We start from the raw sequence: 18921 nt of genomic DNA on the forward strand, positions 1-18921 counted from the left end.
GAGATCGGGGTTCGATTCCCAGTCAGGGCACGTGCCCAGATTGCGGGCTAGGCAGCCAATCAATGACTCTCATCATTGATGTTTCTACCTCTCTCTCCCTCTCCTTTCCTCTCTCTGAAATCAAAAAAGATATATAAATAAATAAAAGTGAGAGAAGGGGGACAGGTATAAGAAGCAGAAGTCCCTCCTCAAGGAGATGTCCCAAGGTGCATGCCCCACCCCCAACAAAGGCAGGCAGGGAGCCCAAGGACAGGTGGCCCAGGCCTGGGAGACCATCTGTGTGACTGTGCACCTGCCAGGACACCAGAGCTGGGCAGTGCTCTGGAACAGTGCTGGGGGCTTCACTGCTGGCACAGCACAGTCCCATGTCTGTTCAGTCATGCCTCCAGCAGAGGCCCTGGGCAGGTCCCTCCCCAGCTGTCTCAGGACAGGCCAAGGCCCATGTGGGGTGCATGGGCTCCTGAGTGCTCTTCCAGGGGGCCCCACCCTTAGTCTGTGGAGGGGGCATCTCTCCTCTCCCACTTTTCTTCCTCTCCTGGTCAGCGCTCTTACTGACTGATCTCAGGGAACAGAGGCAAACACCCACCCTCACCCACATGTCCCAGGTCTGCAGGAGCTAGCCTTGTGGACTGTGACTCTCGCCCCAACCCCCAGCCTTGGTGATCAGTGAATCAACCAGCCAGCCAGGCTGAGGGAAGCTTCTGACTCGCTCCTTCCCCCTGGGGACTTGTCCCAATCACAGAGGGCCAGGATATCGAGGGGCCCAGGAGGCAGAGCTGAGGGAAATACCTGCTGCAGGAGCCCAGTCACAGAGAAGCACTGGGGTCAGGAATAGAGGCTGGGGTGAGGGGGGCAGGGCAGCCAGGGAAATAGTCACCCACCTGCCCTCCTGTCCTGAGACACCTGAGCCTAGACTGCAGGGCAGTCTAGTCGGGGGGAAGGCCAAGGGCACAGCAACCACTCTGTGTCACTTCGACCCTGAATGGCACGCTGGGTGGCCCAGGACAGCCAGGCCAGGGCAGGGCTGGAATGCAGACTCACCATTGGAGTTAATGCGGAAGACACTGGCTACCGTCTCCTGGAACAGCTCCTGCAGGTCCCTCAGGTCCACTTGGGTGGCCACAAGAAGACAGGGAGGGAAGGGCACACATCAATGGTGTCTGCGGAGCCCAGCACCACAGAGCACAGGGGCGTTTCCAGAGGCAGGAGTCTGCAGTCACTACCATCCTGGCAGGCGCCCTCAGGTGGGACAGAGCATCCAAGATGGAGCCAGCGCCCGCCTGCCCATGCGGCACTCAGCTGCAGGAGAGAGAAAAGCAAACAGAAAGGCCAAGCGGCCAGTACCACCCGTCTAGGCAAGCCCACTGCCAGGCACACTCACGAGAAACAAGAACCCAGGTCCCCACCTGCACACACATGTTCACCCACCACAAAGCAGAAATACCACATCCATCAGTCACGACAAGGTGAGGTCTGTCCCAACCACGGAATGTCACTCAGACATGGAAAGTCACCAGCATTGCTACAGCGCAGCTGAGCCTCACGCACACCGCCAGCAAGGGAAGCGCAACACACAGGCCACGCACACGAAGTGTCCAGACCCACAGAGGCAGCCAACAGTCCAGAAAGCGGACCTGTGGTCACGAGGGGGAGGGGGGGGCATGAGGGTGACCGCTAATGTATGCGGGGTTTCTTTTTGGGGTGACAAAATGTTCTGGAATCAGATAATGGTGATGATTGCACAACACTGTGAATGCACTAAAAACCACTGAATTTAACTAGGATGGGTAAAATGGTGAATTTCACATTGCGTGACTTTTGTCTCAATTCAACCACCATTCCGAACGTCTTGTGGACACCACCAAGTCCTGGCAAGGACAGAACACTCACACATGGCTGGGCGAGTATAAAACAGCAGGGTCACTACAGAGAGACCTGCTGCCCCCAAAGAGACCAGATATCTACCCGCCCGTGGCCCAGCAGTGCTACAGTGAGTATTATGCTGAGAGGCAAACATGTCCACAAGAAGCTATGTGAAACATACACCGTGGCCTCGTCCTCAAAGCCTGGGAAGGCACCGTGGCTCACGGACAGACACACAGGCACAGGGCCCTTCCTGTGATGGAGCTGCCAGAGGAGTGACATGTAACACAGGCAGAACTCAGGAGCCTCATGCCAAGGAAAGCAGCCAGACACCAGGGCACACAATCAGGCAATAGGGTCTGATTTATATGACACTCCAGAACAGACAGCAGGAACCGAAGGTGCCCCAGGGGCTGCAGGGGCTCCAGGGTAATCGTCTCTACACCAGGACAGGGTGTGGGTCACCAAATACACACATTAGTCAAACCCCCACCCCAAGTGACACCGTGCCCTCAGTGGCCATGCAGGGCTCTGGAGCTTGCAGGGATAGCTCCCTGGGGACCTGCAGAGACGGAGCCTCTGAGACATCCAGTCTGGTCCCTGGCCAGTGGGCAGATGCCAAGGCTCCAAGGCAAGCCACCTGAGTGCCCAGGGCATTGAGCAGTGATCACAAAGGGCCACGTCTAACAAGCTAAATTTGTGTTAGGGGTAGGCTACTCTAGTACCCTAAAAGATTTTAAAACAAGCCTCGAAAAGATCAAAGTGACCCACAAGTAACTTAAGTGCTCCGGAACAAAGTACATTTCTCTTCAAAGGAAAAAAATCCAGCACAAATGATATAACATTCACAATTAAAACTCACTGGACACACGGAAAAGCAGGGAAATGGGACCCCTAACCATGAGACAAATCCATCAACAGAAAACCTGACCCAGAAACACAAAGAGATGACAGAGTATGTACAGAGGAGCATGTACCACAGTCAGGAAAGTGCCCAAGGATGCAGAGGACACACCTGCCAAGTGAGGACACAAAAGACCCAACAGTGCCTCTGAAGATAAAGTGGAACATGGGACCTGAAACTTCCTGCTTGGGGTCAGCAGCAGATTGGACACTGAGAAGGAAGGAGCAGTGGACTTGAGGACGAGTGACAGAAGCTAAACAAAAGGAAACAGGAAAAGACCACAAAGGTGACAGAGCCGTGGGACTCTCAGTGCGGCAGCAACCATCACACAAGCAGAGCGAAAAGAACAAGAAATAAGGGCCACAAGTACCCAAATTTTACACAATTATAAACTGAGTTCTAAGTCCCAAGCAGAATACATATTAAAAATAAAAAGCCCAAGGCACATTATAGTCAATGTTGCAGAAAACCTGTGATAAAAAAGCAGCTTTAAAGGGGCCCAGAATAAAACACACGTCACCACGCAGAAGAACAAGGTATGAGAAGGGCTCCGTCCCTCCGTCAGAGTCGATGGAAGCAAAGACTACGCAGTGACATCTTCATAAAGTAGCAAGAGAAAGAGAAACTTTCAGACAGAATTCTATACCCAGTGGAGAAATATTTCAAAAATAGAGGCAAAATACAGATTTATTTTAGACAAAAGAGCTAAGAGAATCTGTTCCAACCAGATGTGCACCCAAGGGCTTGCTTCAAAAAAGTCCATTGGGTCGAAGAAACAGTAAAAGGAAACTCAGATCTACAGAGGAACCGAGGAGCCCGGACGGTGAGTGCGGAGGCCAATGAAAAGGACACTGTGTCTCGCTCCTAACTTACCTAAGAGATGATGGTGACAGCAACATGCGCTGCTACTGACACACCTGCGGTAAGTGCATGAGAACAACCCCGAGGGCAGGAGGGACACAGGAACCAGGGGCTGCGGGATTTGCACATCACAACAAAATAACAATGCATTTGCAGCTAGGCTTGAAAAGCTAAATATGTATATTGTAAACTGTAAAGCAAGCAGTAAATAGCAACACAAACAGGTACAGTTCATAAGCCAACAGCAGAGGCAAAGGAACATTAAACAGCATCCAATAACTCCAAAAGAGGAAGAAAGAGAGAAAACGAGAACAAAAGGAAATATAAATAGCAAATGTCAAGGTGGGAGATTTAAACCTAAAAGCACTGGTATTTACACTAAAGGTAAATGATCTAAACCCGAGTCATCCGAACCTGTCCACACGTGGCCAGTGGCGATCACACTGGCCGTTCCCATCACCCAAAGTCCTGGTGGAAGGCACGGTGCACCCTTTCCAATCAGAAGGGAGGGGTCAGGTGCGATTGAGAGCAAACTCCATTAACACTGAATACAGGACACCTACCTCATAAAATCAGACAGCACATGTAAGTAAAAGGATTGGGAACTGTATCATGACAACAGTAACCACGAGAAAGCTGGGGTGGCCACACTAACATCAAAGAGAGAACTCAGAAGAATGCACATAACGGTGGAGAGAAGGGACATTTTACAATGATAAAGGGGTCAATGGGTCAAGAAGACAAACCACTCCTAAACAAGCACGCCCCTCATATCACAGCTTGAACACACGACACAGAAACAGAGCCAGAAGGAGAAACAGGCAACTCCACAATCACAGCGAGCTGTCAACATCTCCCTGGGAGGTTAACAGAACAAGCTGACAGAAAATCAGTGAGGATGTGAGGACTCTAACAACACTATCCACCACCTCAACCTGGACGACATTCACAGGGCACCCCACCCAACAACCATAAACGCACACTTGTCAACTGCACATGGAACACGCCGGGGTTACGTGGTATGCCAGGCGTAAAGCCCCTCTCTAGACAAAACAAGAGCTGAAACCACACAAGAGACAGTCTCTGACCACCACAGACTCCAACTACAGATCAGTAACAGAAAGCTATCCAGAAATAGAATTATTTGCAAATTCATACTTCTAAATAGCAAAAGAAGAAATCACAACTAAAGCTAGAAAATATTTTTAACAGCAAAAGCACAATGCATGTGAATTTGTTTAAGTGAAGCAGTGCATGCAGAAAACATATAGCAATAAACACTTATATTAAAAAGATCTCAAGTCAATGATCTAACAAGAACAGATTAACCCGGACGTAAGAGGGAGGGAATAACAGATGAGCAGAAATCAATTACATCAAGGTTAGGTAAGCACGAAAGTAATGAAATCAAATCTGGTTTTCTGAACAATCAATAAAATTGATAGGCTTACAGTCAGACTAATCAAGGACAGAACAGAAGACAGACGAGCCATCTTGGGACAGGAGAGGAGCTCTCACTACTCAGACAATGCGACAGGAGTATCATGAACAACTTCGATGAAATGGGTCAGTTCCCTGAAAAACCCTTGAGAAGAAACAGAAGCACGCAGCGCGGCCTAACATAAGCAAAGCTGCAGTGTAAAACCTTCCCACAGTGAAAGCGCCAGGCTGAGGGCTGCATCCTGAATTCTGCTCTGCACACGCTCCCTCTGAACAAAGGGCCTGGGGAACGGCCGAGCGCGAGGGTAACTCAGTGGGAAGGGGCAGTCTTCAGCGCACTGCTGAACAACGCTACCCGCTGGTGCGACCCCAAAAGTAGCCTAACTCAAAACTAACCTGACGCAGACCACAGACTGAAACATAAAGGCTGAAACCATGACTGGAACCAGGCTGCGAGGACCAAAACCACCAAAGAAAACAACAGCAACATGTACAACTTCTGACCTTCCAAAAAGATACAGTTAAGCAGATCAAACACAAGCAGAGCCTGAGTGAAAAGAGTTACCAGACAGGTGTCTGGCCAGCCCCGTGTCAGGAATCGAGCCAGAGCTCACTCAGTGAGCACAGTGGATACAGATCAGACGGTAGATGTGAACAGACACCACACCCAAGACGGACATCCGTGATGAGGTCCACCAGCTCAGCACCCTCTGGGCGGCCATGGTCATAGTGACACCCATCTGAGCGCAGGTAGGAGCAGAGCCCACGGAGCCAGTGTGGGGTCAGGGCTGACCAGGCACCACCACTTTGGAAAGGGTTTGGCATTTTCCTAAAACATTACACTTACTCTCAGCAAATGACTAGCAATTTGACTCAGGTATTTATCAAAGCCCCTAACAACCAACATATGTTTCTATACAGAGGTTTTACACAGGTGACAAGGGAACCGTCGTCACGGTGGACGGGACACAGACTGTGAGCATCCTCCCCTGAGCAGGAAAGGACGAACTACTGACACATGGACCAGATATGGGCGGTCCTCACCAAGGGCTGAGGACCAGTCTGATCTCGAGAGCAGACTGCGGACCGCCACTCGGGACACTGCAGGAGACACCTCACCCACAGCAGCCAAAAGCAAGTTAGCAGCTGGGCTAAGGGAGTGGAGGACACAAGTGCCAGGAAGGGACCGGGTGCTCTTCACTCAACTCGGTGGGGGACAGTGCGGCCAGGCACCCCTCACTGAGTCTACTGACAAAGCAGCACCCCCAAAGGAGGGCACAGAGGAGAACCCTCATTCTCCAGTGCCCCCAACACACCACAAAAGGAGGAAAATCCACTTCAGAGATTCGTCTCCTCCCCTCAACGACTCCGCTCGCACTATAGGTAGAACAAAAATCAGCAGAGCTTGTCAGGGCTTTTCTCAGGGGCCCAGCCTGCCCTTTGCGTCCACTGTGCACACAGATGATGGGACTTCTACAAGCACAGGACAGACAACCAGCCTCCACCTGGCACCGTTGCTCCCACACTGCACTGCAGCCGATGCTGGTGGCGGTTATATCAGGTCACAGGCTCCATGTCCGCCTGCTCTGTGAGCTGCCCTGCACTTCACCAGGTCCCAAAGGCACCTGCAGCAATGACAGGCTGGGTCACCTGCAGGAGGGGACCTGGCAGAACCCACAGAGCACTCCCTGGTCGGCACAGAGCCTACAGCACCCTGTGACCTTCCCCCGAGCTCAGTGATCTGAGGAGCCTGAGTGCACTGCGGTCACGGGAAGAGGTAGCCTCCTCAGGCCACGTGGAGAGCAGGCGTCTGGATAACCACGAGGTCGGGGCCTGGGCTCTGCCTGGGCCAGTGAGGAGCAGCCCCGTGGACAGGCCACAGACGCCCCCCCCGCCATGCTGCATGAGGGCCCAGGGACATAAGTTCCCACAGGTGACAATGGCCGGAAGGAAAAGGCAGAGGGCAGGGCCCGAGGAGGCATGCTGATCACTGCCCTTGCCCGGGCGCAGTGTACCCCACTCGCCTGGCATCAAAAGGGGACAGAGCCGGTGCTCGCTGCTAGCTTTGTTTTAAAGTTCTGGCCCTGTTTCAAGGTCAAAGGCTATGGGAGGAATTAGAAATGCCCCTGGGACCTAACTCCAGCACCCACCTGAGACCAGAGGGCTCAAAAGAAAGTGACCCACACACACCCCTCGTATTCCCCTCACCTCCCCCCAACTCCACCCCAACTGCCAAGAGGAGAGGCTCTCCCAGCAAAGACTCCTGGGTCTAGACAGCCAGCACACTCCTGCAGGAGGGCAGCCTGCATGGCCTGGGGCTGCCACTGTGCCCGTCTCTCCTGGGGCCGCACAGGAGGCTGCAGCCTGCAAACACAGACACCCTCGGCCGGTGGGGGGGCCTGCTCAGACGCTCACCACCTCCCAGGCACCGTAGGTTTTGTGGTGCCCAGCACATCTCAGTTCTTGCTGCACACTGGCTGGGCGAGAACAGATCTGGGCCGTTTCTGGAAGGGAGCAAATTCCATCTGTTGCAGCCAAGGCTCTTGGCCAGTCCCAGGTGCTGTGACCTATCTGGGCAGCTTCCACATGCAGAGGACTGATGCCTGAGCAGTGGACACAATGTGGGGACTGCAAAACCCTCATCCTTCAGCGCCACGGCTGCTGCAGCCCCTAGTGCTACTGGGACCAAGTGCATCACACTAGCAACAGGCCAGGCATTCCAAACCACAGGTCTGACACCCAGGTCGTGAGAGAAGCTCAGAAAGTCAGCACGAGTACTTTATTTAACAGAAAGGACAGGAGAGCACAGGGCAGGGAGAACAGGGGATAGGACAGCACAGAGTGGGGAAGGAGGGGGGACAGGGCAGAGAAATGTCAGGATGATGGGATGACAGAGGGTTAGTCCCATTTTGAAAACTACGTGTCACACTGGCAGCAAAAGAAACTATTTCTTCACTGCAGCCACGGTCCTAAGGTAGGACAAGGTGCTCTGAGAGAAGCTGTGCCCCGTCTGTCCAGCCAGCTCTCGCTCTGCAGCGGGTGAGGGATGGACCTGAGGCAGAACTGAGGAGGAAGACAAACTCAGTGAAGCGGTTGGGTGCGTGGGTGGATGGACAGATGGATGGATGGACAGATGGACGGATGGATGGATGGATGGACAGATGGACGGAGGAACGGATACAGGGTTGGGGACAGAGAATGAACCCACAGGAAAAATTCAGATGGCCGTGGGAGGGGAGCAGGGGGAGTCCTCTGCAGGAGGAGGAGCCTGCAGCAGCCTAGACCTGGAGCCGGGTCTCTGCCCTCCATTTACAGGTGACCTGGGGCAGGGACTCACCTCTGGGTGGCTCCAAGACAAAGCCCCCGGAGGGCAGGGCCTAGCAAAAGGTCTTGGCCACCATCTGCTCCAAGGCATGAGGCCAGGGCCTGGGGCTGTCCTACAGGTCAGCCAGTTTGCACAATGGCAAGCGGGTCCACTTGTGCTTGAGATCCATGAGGTCGCACTGGCAGTAGCCCAGCGCATTCACAGCCTGCAGAACGTGGCTCCACGCGGTACCTGCGGGTCGGCTCAGCCTTCAGCAGCCCTGAGCTGAGCAGCAGCTAGTGGTGCTTGCTGACCTTGGACACCAGCACCTCTGTCTCCTGCGGGCAAAAGCTGGGCTTCCTCTCTTGGCCCAGGAGGTGCTGGGCCCCACCATCTGGCCATGGCCCCTGGCTACCGAATCCTTCCTCAGGCTGGCAGTGGGTAACAAGGTGGGCTCCGGCATCCCTCCGCCTTCAGGGACAGCCCCTGGCCCTGGAAAGGCACTAAAAGGCAGATGTTTAAGGCCCGGGCCATGAGAGTGGGGTGGCAGCTCCAGGACACTGCTGCCCACTCTCGAACATAGGCCACCACCCCTCCCTGCTGGGTGTCGAGAGGTCTGAGTCCAAGTCCTAGACCACCACTGCCTGGCTGGGTGCCATTCAGCAGAACACTTCACTTCCATCTCCAAAGGGGGCTACACTGGCCCTGCCTGTATCCCAGAGCCACTGTAAGGGACAAAGGAGCAAGACAGGCCAGGCAGCTGTCCCTGGGGCCAGGGCTGAGGCTGCTTCTAAGACATCGCTTGCCTGGGGGTGGCCCTCACCAATGACACTCCAGATGCCCTGGCCAAGAACCCTGAGGGTGCTGCTGACATGTGCCTTCTGTCCTCGGCGTGAGTCCTGGCCTCAGAGCAGGAGGGCGGGCAGGTGGCGACAGCCTGGTCTCAGATGCCCACTCCCCCTTGTCCTAAAGTACATCCCAGGACCCAACCTCCCTCACCCAGGCTGTGGGGTGTGAAGGGGCCAGATGAGCAGGTCCAGGGGCTGGGCCTGGGCCTGGGCCTGGATGTCACAGCAGGTGACATCCCTCCTGGCACGGGTCCTGCCCCATTCCAACATTCACAGTCCTTGAGACTAGTGGGGCTGTGGAGATGGGCTGGGCCACGCCACAGCTTCTACCCAGGCTCCCCTGGCCTGAGCCCCTGGCTTCCCACCCACTGATCTTCACTCCTCACTGCTCAGTATCTCCAATGGCCTTCCCTGGGACCCCAGACCCAGCATCCCAGTGGAAGTACCTTGCTTCCTGGCCCTTGGGCCTGATGGTCCTAGATCACAAGTCTTGTCCTTGCCCACACAGGGGTCCTGCGGGTTGCTCTCTGGCGACGAGCAGGGGAAATGGCAGATTCCATACTCCATCCAACATTTAGTGTACTCTACAGACAGCAAGGGACATCACAGTTATGCCCAGCCTGCCCACATGGTGGCTCAGGGCACCACTGGCAGAGCAAGGCCCACGCAGAGCAGCAGGCACCTCAGGTCTCCAAACAGCTGTGCGAAGAATCGGCTCTGCAGGTCTGAGTGTCCAACCCTAAGCCTCAGGAAAGGGCCCATCTCCCAAGAGGGCAGGGCCCACTGCTCTCCCTCTTTCTGAAGGGCTCTGTGGGAGCCTCCAGGAAGGGCCTCCTTCCCCGACGCCAGGCAAGGCTCCCTGCAGGCATACACTCCTGGTCCAAAACCCAAGCCTAGTGACTGATGCCCAGACATCAGTGTGTAAAAAGGAGGCCCCGCCCCGGCCAGGTGGCTCAGTTGGTTGCAGCACCGTCCCATACACTAAAAAGGTTGCGGGTTCAATTCCTCATCAAAGCACATACCTATGTTGTGAGTTCAATGTCTGGTTAGAACGAATACAATAGATGTTTCTCTCTCACATCGATGTTTCTGTCTCTCTCTCTGACAGCATCTGCTCAGGTCACCTCAGAGCCTCTCCTGCAGGTGCAGGGAGGCCACAGGCCTGACTGGCAGCCCACATTGCTGCCCTGTGACTTCACCAAAGCAGCATCTGGTCACCAGAAATCCAGGCCCTGTTCGCCTCCCCCTGGTTACTCCACATAGCCGCCAGACATCTGTGGAGGGGCCATCTGATCTGTGCTCTGGAATCACATGACCCTTGAGTTTTGGGGGGAAGTTGCCCAGAGACAATTACTGTTTGTTTCTGATTATTAGAATAATACACACAATTGCAGGAAAACCCTTCAATGCAGACAATCACCAAGAAAACAATAAAGACCATTTGCAGCCACAGCATCCAAGGTGAGCAGGGTTGACACTGGGGGCAGGGACACTGCCCAATGGGAAGACTATGGACGTGGCTCCACTGTCATTCCCCACGTCTGCTCCCATGTCTGTCACTATGCTGGATAGTACAGAAGTCGCCCCGCATTCTTCTACAACCAACCCTGACCACTGCCTCGCCTCCCATCATAAGTGAGGCTCACTCCTACTGGCAGCATTTCTGAATTTTCTCTTGTAAATCACGCTACAGCCAGCACCTCGGCAACGTTTCCGATGGGGTTTCCTCACAGTCCACGGCAGGGCCAGAAGCAGCCCACACAACCCGGCCCCACGCGGCACTGATGTCACTCCCCCTCCCTGGGTCCCAGGGAGGCTGGACTTCTCAGGCCCTGAGACATCCCCATTTCCTATCTCCTCACAGCGCTGGCCCATTTCCAGGAGATCTGGAGTGTTTCCTCCCATTTATGAGTTCTTTATGTGTCAATAATCTGCCAGTTGTCTTTTTGTCGCATCTGTGCCCAGATTTACTGTGAAGAGCTCCCCGCAGCTCTGCATCATTACCTCGGGTCCCGTGCGCCCAGCCCTGCTTGGGGCACAGCAGGCACAGGTGATGGCAGCTGCTTCTGCACCCAGAACGTCCCTCCCAGCCCCGCCTCCCGGCAGCCTTCCTGGGTCACCCGCAGAGAGGAGTATCAGGGACCAGGACCACACCCAACATCCCAGAAGCAGCCCCATCTGAACAACTGTCCAAAAATTGGGACAACGCAGATGCTTTTCTGAGAGAAACTTGGTAAAGTCAGAAACCATTTTGAAAAGACAACCAGGAAAACAGCATGTTTGAAAATGACCAACACAATTCTAAACAAACCCTGGGTCAAAAACTCATAATGGAAATAAGAAAATACTTGCAGCTCATCATTAATAAGAATACTACACATATTTTCAAATGTTTGACATTCACCTAGAGCAGTAATTTTTTAAATAACCTTAAATACTGTTATTAGAATAAAATAAAAAGTAAATATGAATGAGGTAAATAAACATCCAACTCAGGAGTTAGGAAAATAAAGCAGCTCAATGCAAAGAAAGGAGGGAAATAAGAATATGAACAGGAACCAAACTTTAAAACTAGCACAGAACAGGAGGGACTCGAGGAGGCCCAAAGTCAGTTCTTTGGAGAAGCTTATAAATGGCCATGTCTCTGTACACAATGATTACAAAAGAAAAAAAGAGGGAGGTAAAATAAATGGTATCAGGAAATAAACAGGCTGTGACGATGTAAGAACGGCAGCCCCCCAAGGCCCCCAGTGCAGCCCTGACTGCGAGTACAGCCCATCCAGGTGGTCGGGGCACAGCCAGCAAACGGCTGCCCCGCCTTATAGTCAGCTACTCTGTACAATCTGATATCAGTAAACTTGATCACTGAGGTGAGCGGACAAGTGACCAGAAAAACGCAATGTAACAAAGCTGACCCAAGAGGAAACAGAGAACCTGACTGTTTTTCACAACTAGAAAAATTAACTGGCAATTGAAAATCTTACCACAGAGAAAACTAGGTCCAGTTCTTCCAAAAACTGATACAGAATATAATCACCACTCCCACTCGACATGGTATAGAGGTCCCAGCTAGCACAGGAAGAAGGAACAAGAAATAATGGTGAAAGCAGTGGAAAAGAAGAAAAAACTGTCCTTATCCACAAATGATACCATCATGTCGACAATAAAACTCAAGATTCTATAAATTATTGCATTATAAAAAAAGTTTATAGCAAAATGCCAGGACATAAAGTCTTCGGACAAAATCCATTACACTCCAAGGAAAAACCTGGTTTCTTCCAGAAATAAACTTTGGAGGGGGGGAGATGAAGGAGAATCCACAGGGACTTACAGGGTGTAGCAATGGACTGGGTATGGATCTCACTGGGACCTGTGGGCATGGTGCTCTGTGGTGCAATGGGACCCTGACTGCTGCTGGATTGGAAGTGTGAGAATGGAGTTCTGGTCATCTGCAAAGGGGTCCCTCTCTCAGGGACACCAGCTGACTGGAAGATTGAAATAGGAAAACTGTGTCAGCTTTAGAGGAAAGTACAGGTAAAATCATTATCATCTTGCCAAAGAATTTAAAACTAGACAGAGAAACACAAACCATGGCAGCAGTGACTGGCCACTGCAGGTGTTACACTGAGGCTCCTGTCCCCGGCAGGCACCCTCCTGCAGAGCAAACCCAACAGGGGGAGATGTTTGCGGCAAAGCTGACATGGCTCTGACTGCCAGGACACACAGGACAGCATGCAAATCACTAACAAGACAAACTCAAGAGAGAATCAAAGAGTTAACTGTAGGAGAGGTCCGAATGCCTACTAAACAGAAAAAAATGATCCATCCCATTAGTTTCAAGAGAAATGCAAGTTTTAACCAGAAGAGACCAGTCCACACCCACAGGCCCCAGCACTGCCCTGCAGCAGGGCCCAAACAGGCCACCGTGACCGACCCTTGCACCGGGACCAGGTACAGAAACCATGTTTCACTCACACAGCCAAACACACAGAGCAGAGAAACAGAGGGGGCGTTTCTGTCCCCGTGATCTGCTCCTCCTCAAAGCCATGCCCTCTGTGACTCAGGAGCAAAACCAGCTACAGAAAAAAGCAAACCATGCAGTTCCATTAAACAAGGTTCCAAGAGCCGCAACCTCAGCAGGTGCTGTGGAGGGTCAGACACACGGAGCAAAACCAGGCAGAAAAGGCTGACTCCGCCCAACACCTACAGCCCACCCCCACCAGGGCCAGTGTCACCCTGGTCACAGGCAGCACTGCTCAAAGGGACAGGACCCAGCTACGGCCACCAATACACGTGACATGGCGGAGCCCTGCCCACTGCTGCCCCCCCTCCTCCTAACCCACGCTGCCAGCGCTGTCATTACCTAGGGGCTGATGGTCTTGTCTCGAGGGTCCCCCAAAAGGGCCACAGCTCTCCAGCCCGCTGCTGCCAGTGATGGATCCATATGACATCTTCTTACAGAGGGGAGGGCTGCCGCCTTCTCATGGAGCTGGAGGAAACATAGACACCAGGTTAGGGAGGGAGAATGGTTAGTGCTCAGATTCTGGGTGCACACCGAGTGCACACCGGGCCCGGAGCCGACCCCTCTGCTTCTTCACCCCAGCCAGTCCATGCCCACATCTCAGCTCAGTGAGCCCCTTTCAGGTGAAACTCCTGTCCAATGTCTGGTGTGGAGACACTGAGAACAATGCTCCCGCAGGTCCCCTCTCAAAGACCACAGCGGACCCCACTGGAGCCCCAGCTCCCCTGCTCTCCCCTGAGCAAGCCCGCCCTGCCTGGCGCCTGAGACTGCTGGGTCCCTCCCTATACACTGGTCCCCATGGCACCGCTAGAGCTGAGCGCTGCACCAGGCTCATGCCACCTGCCGAACCTCTGTCTGCAGCTCTGAGAGCCTGAGCCACACAGGATGGCAGGAGGGCAGGGGGCAAGCTGCCTGGGGCTGAACCCACCTCAGCTACTTGCTGCCTGCACAGCCTGGACCAGCCACTGGCCCTCTGGGCTCAGCTCCCTCCTCTGTAAACGAGGGACGGAAGGCTGGCCCCTCCAAGCGGCTGTGGAAGGGAGCTGACATGGTGCTCAGAACAGGGCGACAGGCAGGATCCTGAGCTTGCTGCCAGGCATGTGCCTGCCCGGCCTGCACCCCCATGAACTGCAGCTCCAGGGAAGTGGGGGGGGGGGGACCTCTCCAGCCTGAAAATTATCACCTGTGACCTTCCAGTGTCACCAGTTTTCTTGATGTGCCTATGCACACACCGCAGGGGACACCCAGGCCCACGACCTAGTGCACGTGAGGCCTTTCTGGCACTGGTCTGCTCTGCCACCTGCTAACAACTTCAGCGGAGCCCCGTGCAGGCCAGGCTGGGCTCTCAGCACTTTATAGCCCCTGCTCAACTTGCCCTCACGGAATCCTCGGCAGAAGGCAGGCTTGCGGCCACAGTGAACACCAGGAGCAGACCCAAGCTCTGGGTCCAGCTGGGCCACCAGGACCCTGGCCCTGACCTATTCCTGCATAGCCCGTGCTGCTGGCCATCCAGAACAGGGCAGGAGGCCATCTGCATGGTGGGCCCCAGCTATCTCAGTCCCCAGCTAGGAATTATCAAGGATCCCAAAGAGCTGTGGTTTATGGGGATTACATCCATCGCTATTCATCACACTAGAAATGAAAATGAAGTTTTTAAAAAATACTTAATTCATTTAAAAATAACAACAGTGCCTGGCCGGGCATGGCTCAGAGGTTCAGCATCGACCTAGGATCCGGGAGATGGAGGTTCGATTCCCGGTCAGGGCACATGCCCAGGTTGTGGGCTCGATCCCGTCAGTGGCATGTAGGAAGCAGCCAATCAATGACTCTCATCATTGATGTTTCTATCTCTCTCTCTCCCTCTCCCTTTCTCTCCCTGAAATCAATAAAGACAAATTTTAGGAAATAAAGAAAAGAAAAATAACAGTAAGCTCATTATCTGTTAACATATATAACATCTCTTCATGAAAAATAACTCCATTTTCCCAAACAAACCACACAGTGCAAACAGCGAGTTCTTACCCTCTGTAAGTCCATAGGCAGGCTGAGCAAACAGGCTGTGCTCTCAAACCCCTCCCATGCAACACTGTTCTGGGTGGAGCATGTGAAGAAATCTGGCCCCATGGGGGAGCTGGCAGAGGGAGGACCTCAGGGACCCACGGGGATCCTCAGAGCACAAGCTGGGGATCCTGATGGATTCTACAGAAAGGGCATCGACCTAGGATCCAGGAGATTGCATTTCGATTCCAGGTCAGGGCACATGCCTGGGCTGTGGGCTCGATCCCCAGCAGGGGGCGTGCAGGAGGCAGCAAATCAATGACTCTCTCATCATTGATGTTTCTATCTCTCTCTCCCTTTCCCTTCCTCTCTCTAAAATCAATAAAGATATTTTTAAAATAAATAAATAAATAAATAATCAGTCTGAAAGCAGGGTGGCAGCTATGGGTGTCTCCCCAAGCGGACAAGACCCAGCACCATCCTCCAATCTCCAGAGGGTGGCCCTGGAGAACCACCAACTTTGTCCAGGTTCAGGTGGACCTCAGGCAGGCACAGGGACCCAAGAGGACTGGGTCCAGTTCCATAGACACACCTGCATACCCGCTGTGGACCAGGCACTGTGTCCAATGTGGGCGAGGTGGGCCTGGGCCTGGCCTTGGAGACCTGAATACTTCTCAGAGTCAGCTGCAATATACAGGGACGAGGGCTCTGACAGGAGCTTACAGAGACCTGGGGGTGCAGCAGGAGCCCCAGACTGGGGGGGGAGGGGCTTAGGCAGCTCCCAGAGGAGGCTGCAGGATCTGAGCAGGGGCAGGAAGTAGGTGGCCCAGCTGGGTCTGACACAAGAGGGGCAGGGGCACTCTGGAAAGATAGGAGGAACAGCAAGGGCAAAGGAGAGACCAGGGCCAACTGGAGGAAGTGACAGAGGCTGGGTAGGCAAAACTAGGGGCCTTCCCAGCCCAAGTACCCACAATTCGCCTGGCCACAGGCGGAGTAGCCAGAAGGGACCGAGGGGCAAAAGTGGCAAGTGAAGGGTAATGAGCACACTCAGTCCTAGAGGGTGGGAGCGAAGGGGGATCCCAGCCCGCTGCCCCCTCGGACTTGCAATCTCACTTCGCTGCCTGGAACATGTGGATAGCCCGTGTCTGTTCAGCACATGGAAGCCCCAGAGTTGCCCCAGCCAGAGGGCACTATTGGGAAGAGGAAACGCCAACACGTGTCTCCTGCCTGAGGCTCAGTGTCCACCTGCTCAGCACACTAGAATCCAGAAGCCAGGGGCCATGGGGCACTCAGCTGCCAAACCAGACTCCATGTTCCCCGTGTCCTGTGCCCAGGCTGTGCCCTCTGCTCTCTCCTGCTGCTCCCGCTCTCCACCTGCAGCCAGGTCATGCCCTGACTTCACAACTGAGCTGTCCCCACTGGCAAGGGCAGGCTGCAGGCTATAGCGGGGCCAGAGGGGAAGGAGGAGGGGGCAGCTGGACAAAGGAGAGGGCAGCTGGCAGCCTGGCAGGCGGAAGCCACAGTAGGACCAGGCCACAGGGCTGGGCAGACGCTGATCGGCTGTGGTGCCCAGGAATGGCCCCAGACTGCCCCAAAGCTGCCAGACAGAGGTCACAGGAACAATGTCCGCTTCCTAGGAAACCTCCTACTGAGCGGCTTCCGTGACCGCCCACCGGGGCTGCCAGCCTGCTCCAGCCTTGTGCCCTGGGCTGGCGCCTGGCTCTTCCCTGGGCACCACCCCCAGCAGCCTGAAGAGAGCCATCTGTCCTTGTGCTGCCCAGATCCTGTTCACAGGGCAGCAGAGGAAGCGAGGGTGCCAGGGAATGCCCCAGCAACACAGCCAGCCCCAGAACAAAGCCCCCAGGCCACAAGAAGGGAGTACCCGGATACGGCTCCAGGCTGCGCCCTGCTGACCTGGCTCCAGGGCCAGGGCAAGGCTAGGACAGGGTTCTGGGAGTATAGCCGTCCTGTCCTTCAGGGACTAGGATGGTGACATGGCTGAGTTTGCTCCTTCTGGGAGGCCTGGGCCACTGTAGCCAGGCTGGGGCCACTGTGTTCACTCACATCCTAACCAGGCCACAGGCAGACACGTGAGGCTGGACAACTCAAGTCAGTGTTGGCCTGACAATGGCCTCAGCCCCACGACAGACCCCCAGCTCGTGGCCTATGGTGGCCCAGCCCCACCCCTGGGACAGGGACAGACTAAGGAGTATGTGAACCACTGCTCACCAAAGCCTGCCCTTGGGGAAATGTTTTCTAGGGCAAAATGAAACTGCCAAGTTAGAGGAGAAAATGAGCCCCCATGCCTGTGGCTGCAGGAGCTGGTGGGGTGCCCACCAAGGCCAGCCGCCCACAGACCCTCACCCCCAACACGAGGCACCTCCCCAAGCATGTCCAGGACAGAGGCCCACCCTGCCAGCCCTCCACCTGCCACTCAGTGTGTGACCTTGCAGCCCCTCTACAGGTTAGAGCTAGAGGACAGCTCAGGAGGCTGCACCCTGCCCAGGTTCTCGCCCCCAGGCAGACCAGGCTCCACTGCAAGGTGCTCCAAACCTCAGAGATCAATGTGACAAGGGCAGGTGTCCCCTGCTTGGCTCTGCAGACTTCTCTGATGACAGAGTACACGGTCCAGTCCCAGCCTGCCCAAGCTGGCCTGTGTCCCCACCAGTCTAGAGCCCAACCCTAGTCTCCTCCCCGTAACAGGTACCAGGGAGGGCAGCCCCAGGGGAGGGCATTGGGATCCTGAACAGGTGCTTACTAGAAACAGGTGCTGGCCCCTCAAACCATATGTCACCTCACTTCCAGGCCCCTCTGCAACAGCCCTGCTCCCACATTAATACCTATAAGTCCCAAAGGGCTCCTGGGCTCCAGCCACCCTCAGGACCCTCCTACCCTCCCTCCAAATGGCCCCTAGACCCTGCTACATGCCTAGATGGCCCCACAGGGGGCCCCAGAGACAACCCATCCAAAGGAAATGTGGGGGCCTGGTGAGGGGGAGCTGCTAAACCCTGGGCTGCAGTGAAAGTGCCCAGCCTTGCTCCAGGTGAGACGGATTCATCTGCGTCTGGTGTCCTCCAGGAGGGACCTCAGTCCAACACGTACAGAGGCACCCATAGCAGGCCACCTACACCCCAGTCCTATGAGGGAGGCCAATGCACCGTCATGGGAACCTCTGAGTCCCACACTACCCTCATCCTTACCCACACCCCCCTTCCCACACACACCTGTCACTGCTGACAGCCCTCAGGACCTCACACTCTCCCCACATTCTGGCCAGCACTGGGGCCTCCTCTGGGTCTCTGTCCTTCAGCCTTCCGTGTCCTCTGTCCTCTCCATGCTGTCAACCCCAGGTGCCCCTCCTCAGTCCCGCCCCAACCCCTGCACAACCACAATGCTGGGTAACTGGCTCTCGGGTAAAATTGTGCTGCTGGGCAGCCCGTCCACCATCCCAGGGCCCAGGCAGGTGCTGTGGGCTACAGCATGCTCACCATCACAGCCCCAGTCCCCTCACCAGATGCACGGTGAGCCCTCTCCAGGTCACACTGCCAGGCCAGGAATACGCAGCGGCTGGGCCATGGGCTGAGATCTCATGTACATCAGGCCTGACTCCAGGGATGATATTTAGTCTGTCTCTCTGGAATCCCTGTCCTTTCTTATTCCCTCCCTGTTCCCTGGACCAAAA

General features: G+C 54.7%; 1 protein-coding gene across 1 annotated transcript in view; it reads right to left on the reverse strand.

Annotated features, from left to right (window-relative positions):
• TSNARE1 (t-SNARE domain containing 1) overlaps positions 1–18921 on the reverse strand; it is a 68050-nt gene that overhangs the window by 38273 nt on the left and 10856 nt on the right. Inside the window, 10 exon segments of the mRNA XM_081116914.1 lie at positions 1042–1143; positions 8406–8445; positions 8449–8485; positions 8487–8508; positions 8511–8617; positions 8619–8668; positions 8672–8736; positions 8739–8864; positions 9667–9804; positions 13584–13709. Of these exon segments, the coding sequence (XP_080973040.1) occupies positions 1042–1143; positions 8406–8445; positions 8449–8485; positions 8487–8508; positions 8511–8617; positions 8619–8668; positions 8672–8736; positions 8739–8864; positions 9667–9804; positions 13584–13671 (775 nt within the window). The 5' untranslated portion in view covers positions 13672–13709.

This window comes from Miniopterus schreibersii, assembly GCF_964146895.1.
Source record: "Miniopterus schreibersii genome assembly, chromosome: 17".
In the NCBI taxonomy this organism is placed as follows: domain Eukaryota; kingdom Metazoa; phylum Chordata; class Mammalia; order Chiroptera; family Miniopteridae; genus Miniopterus; species Miniopterus schreibersii.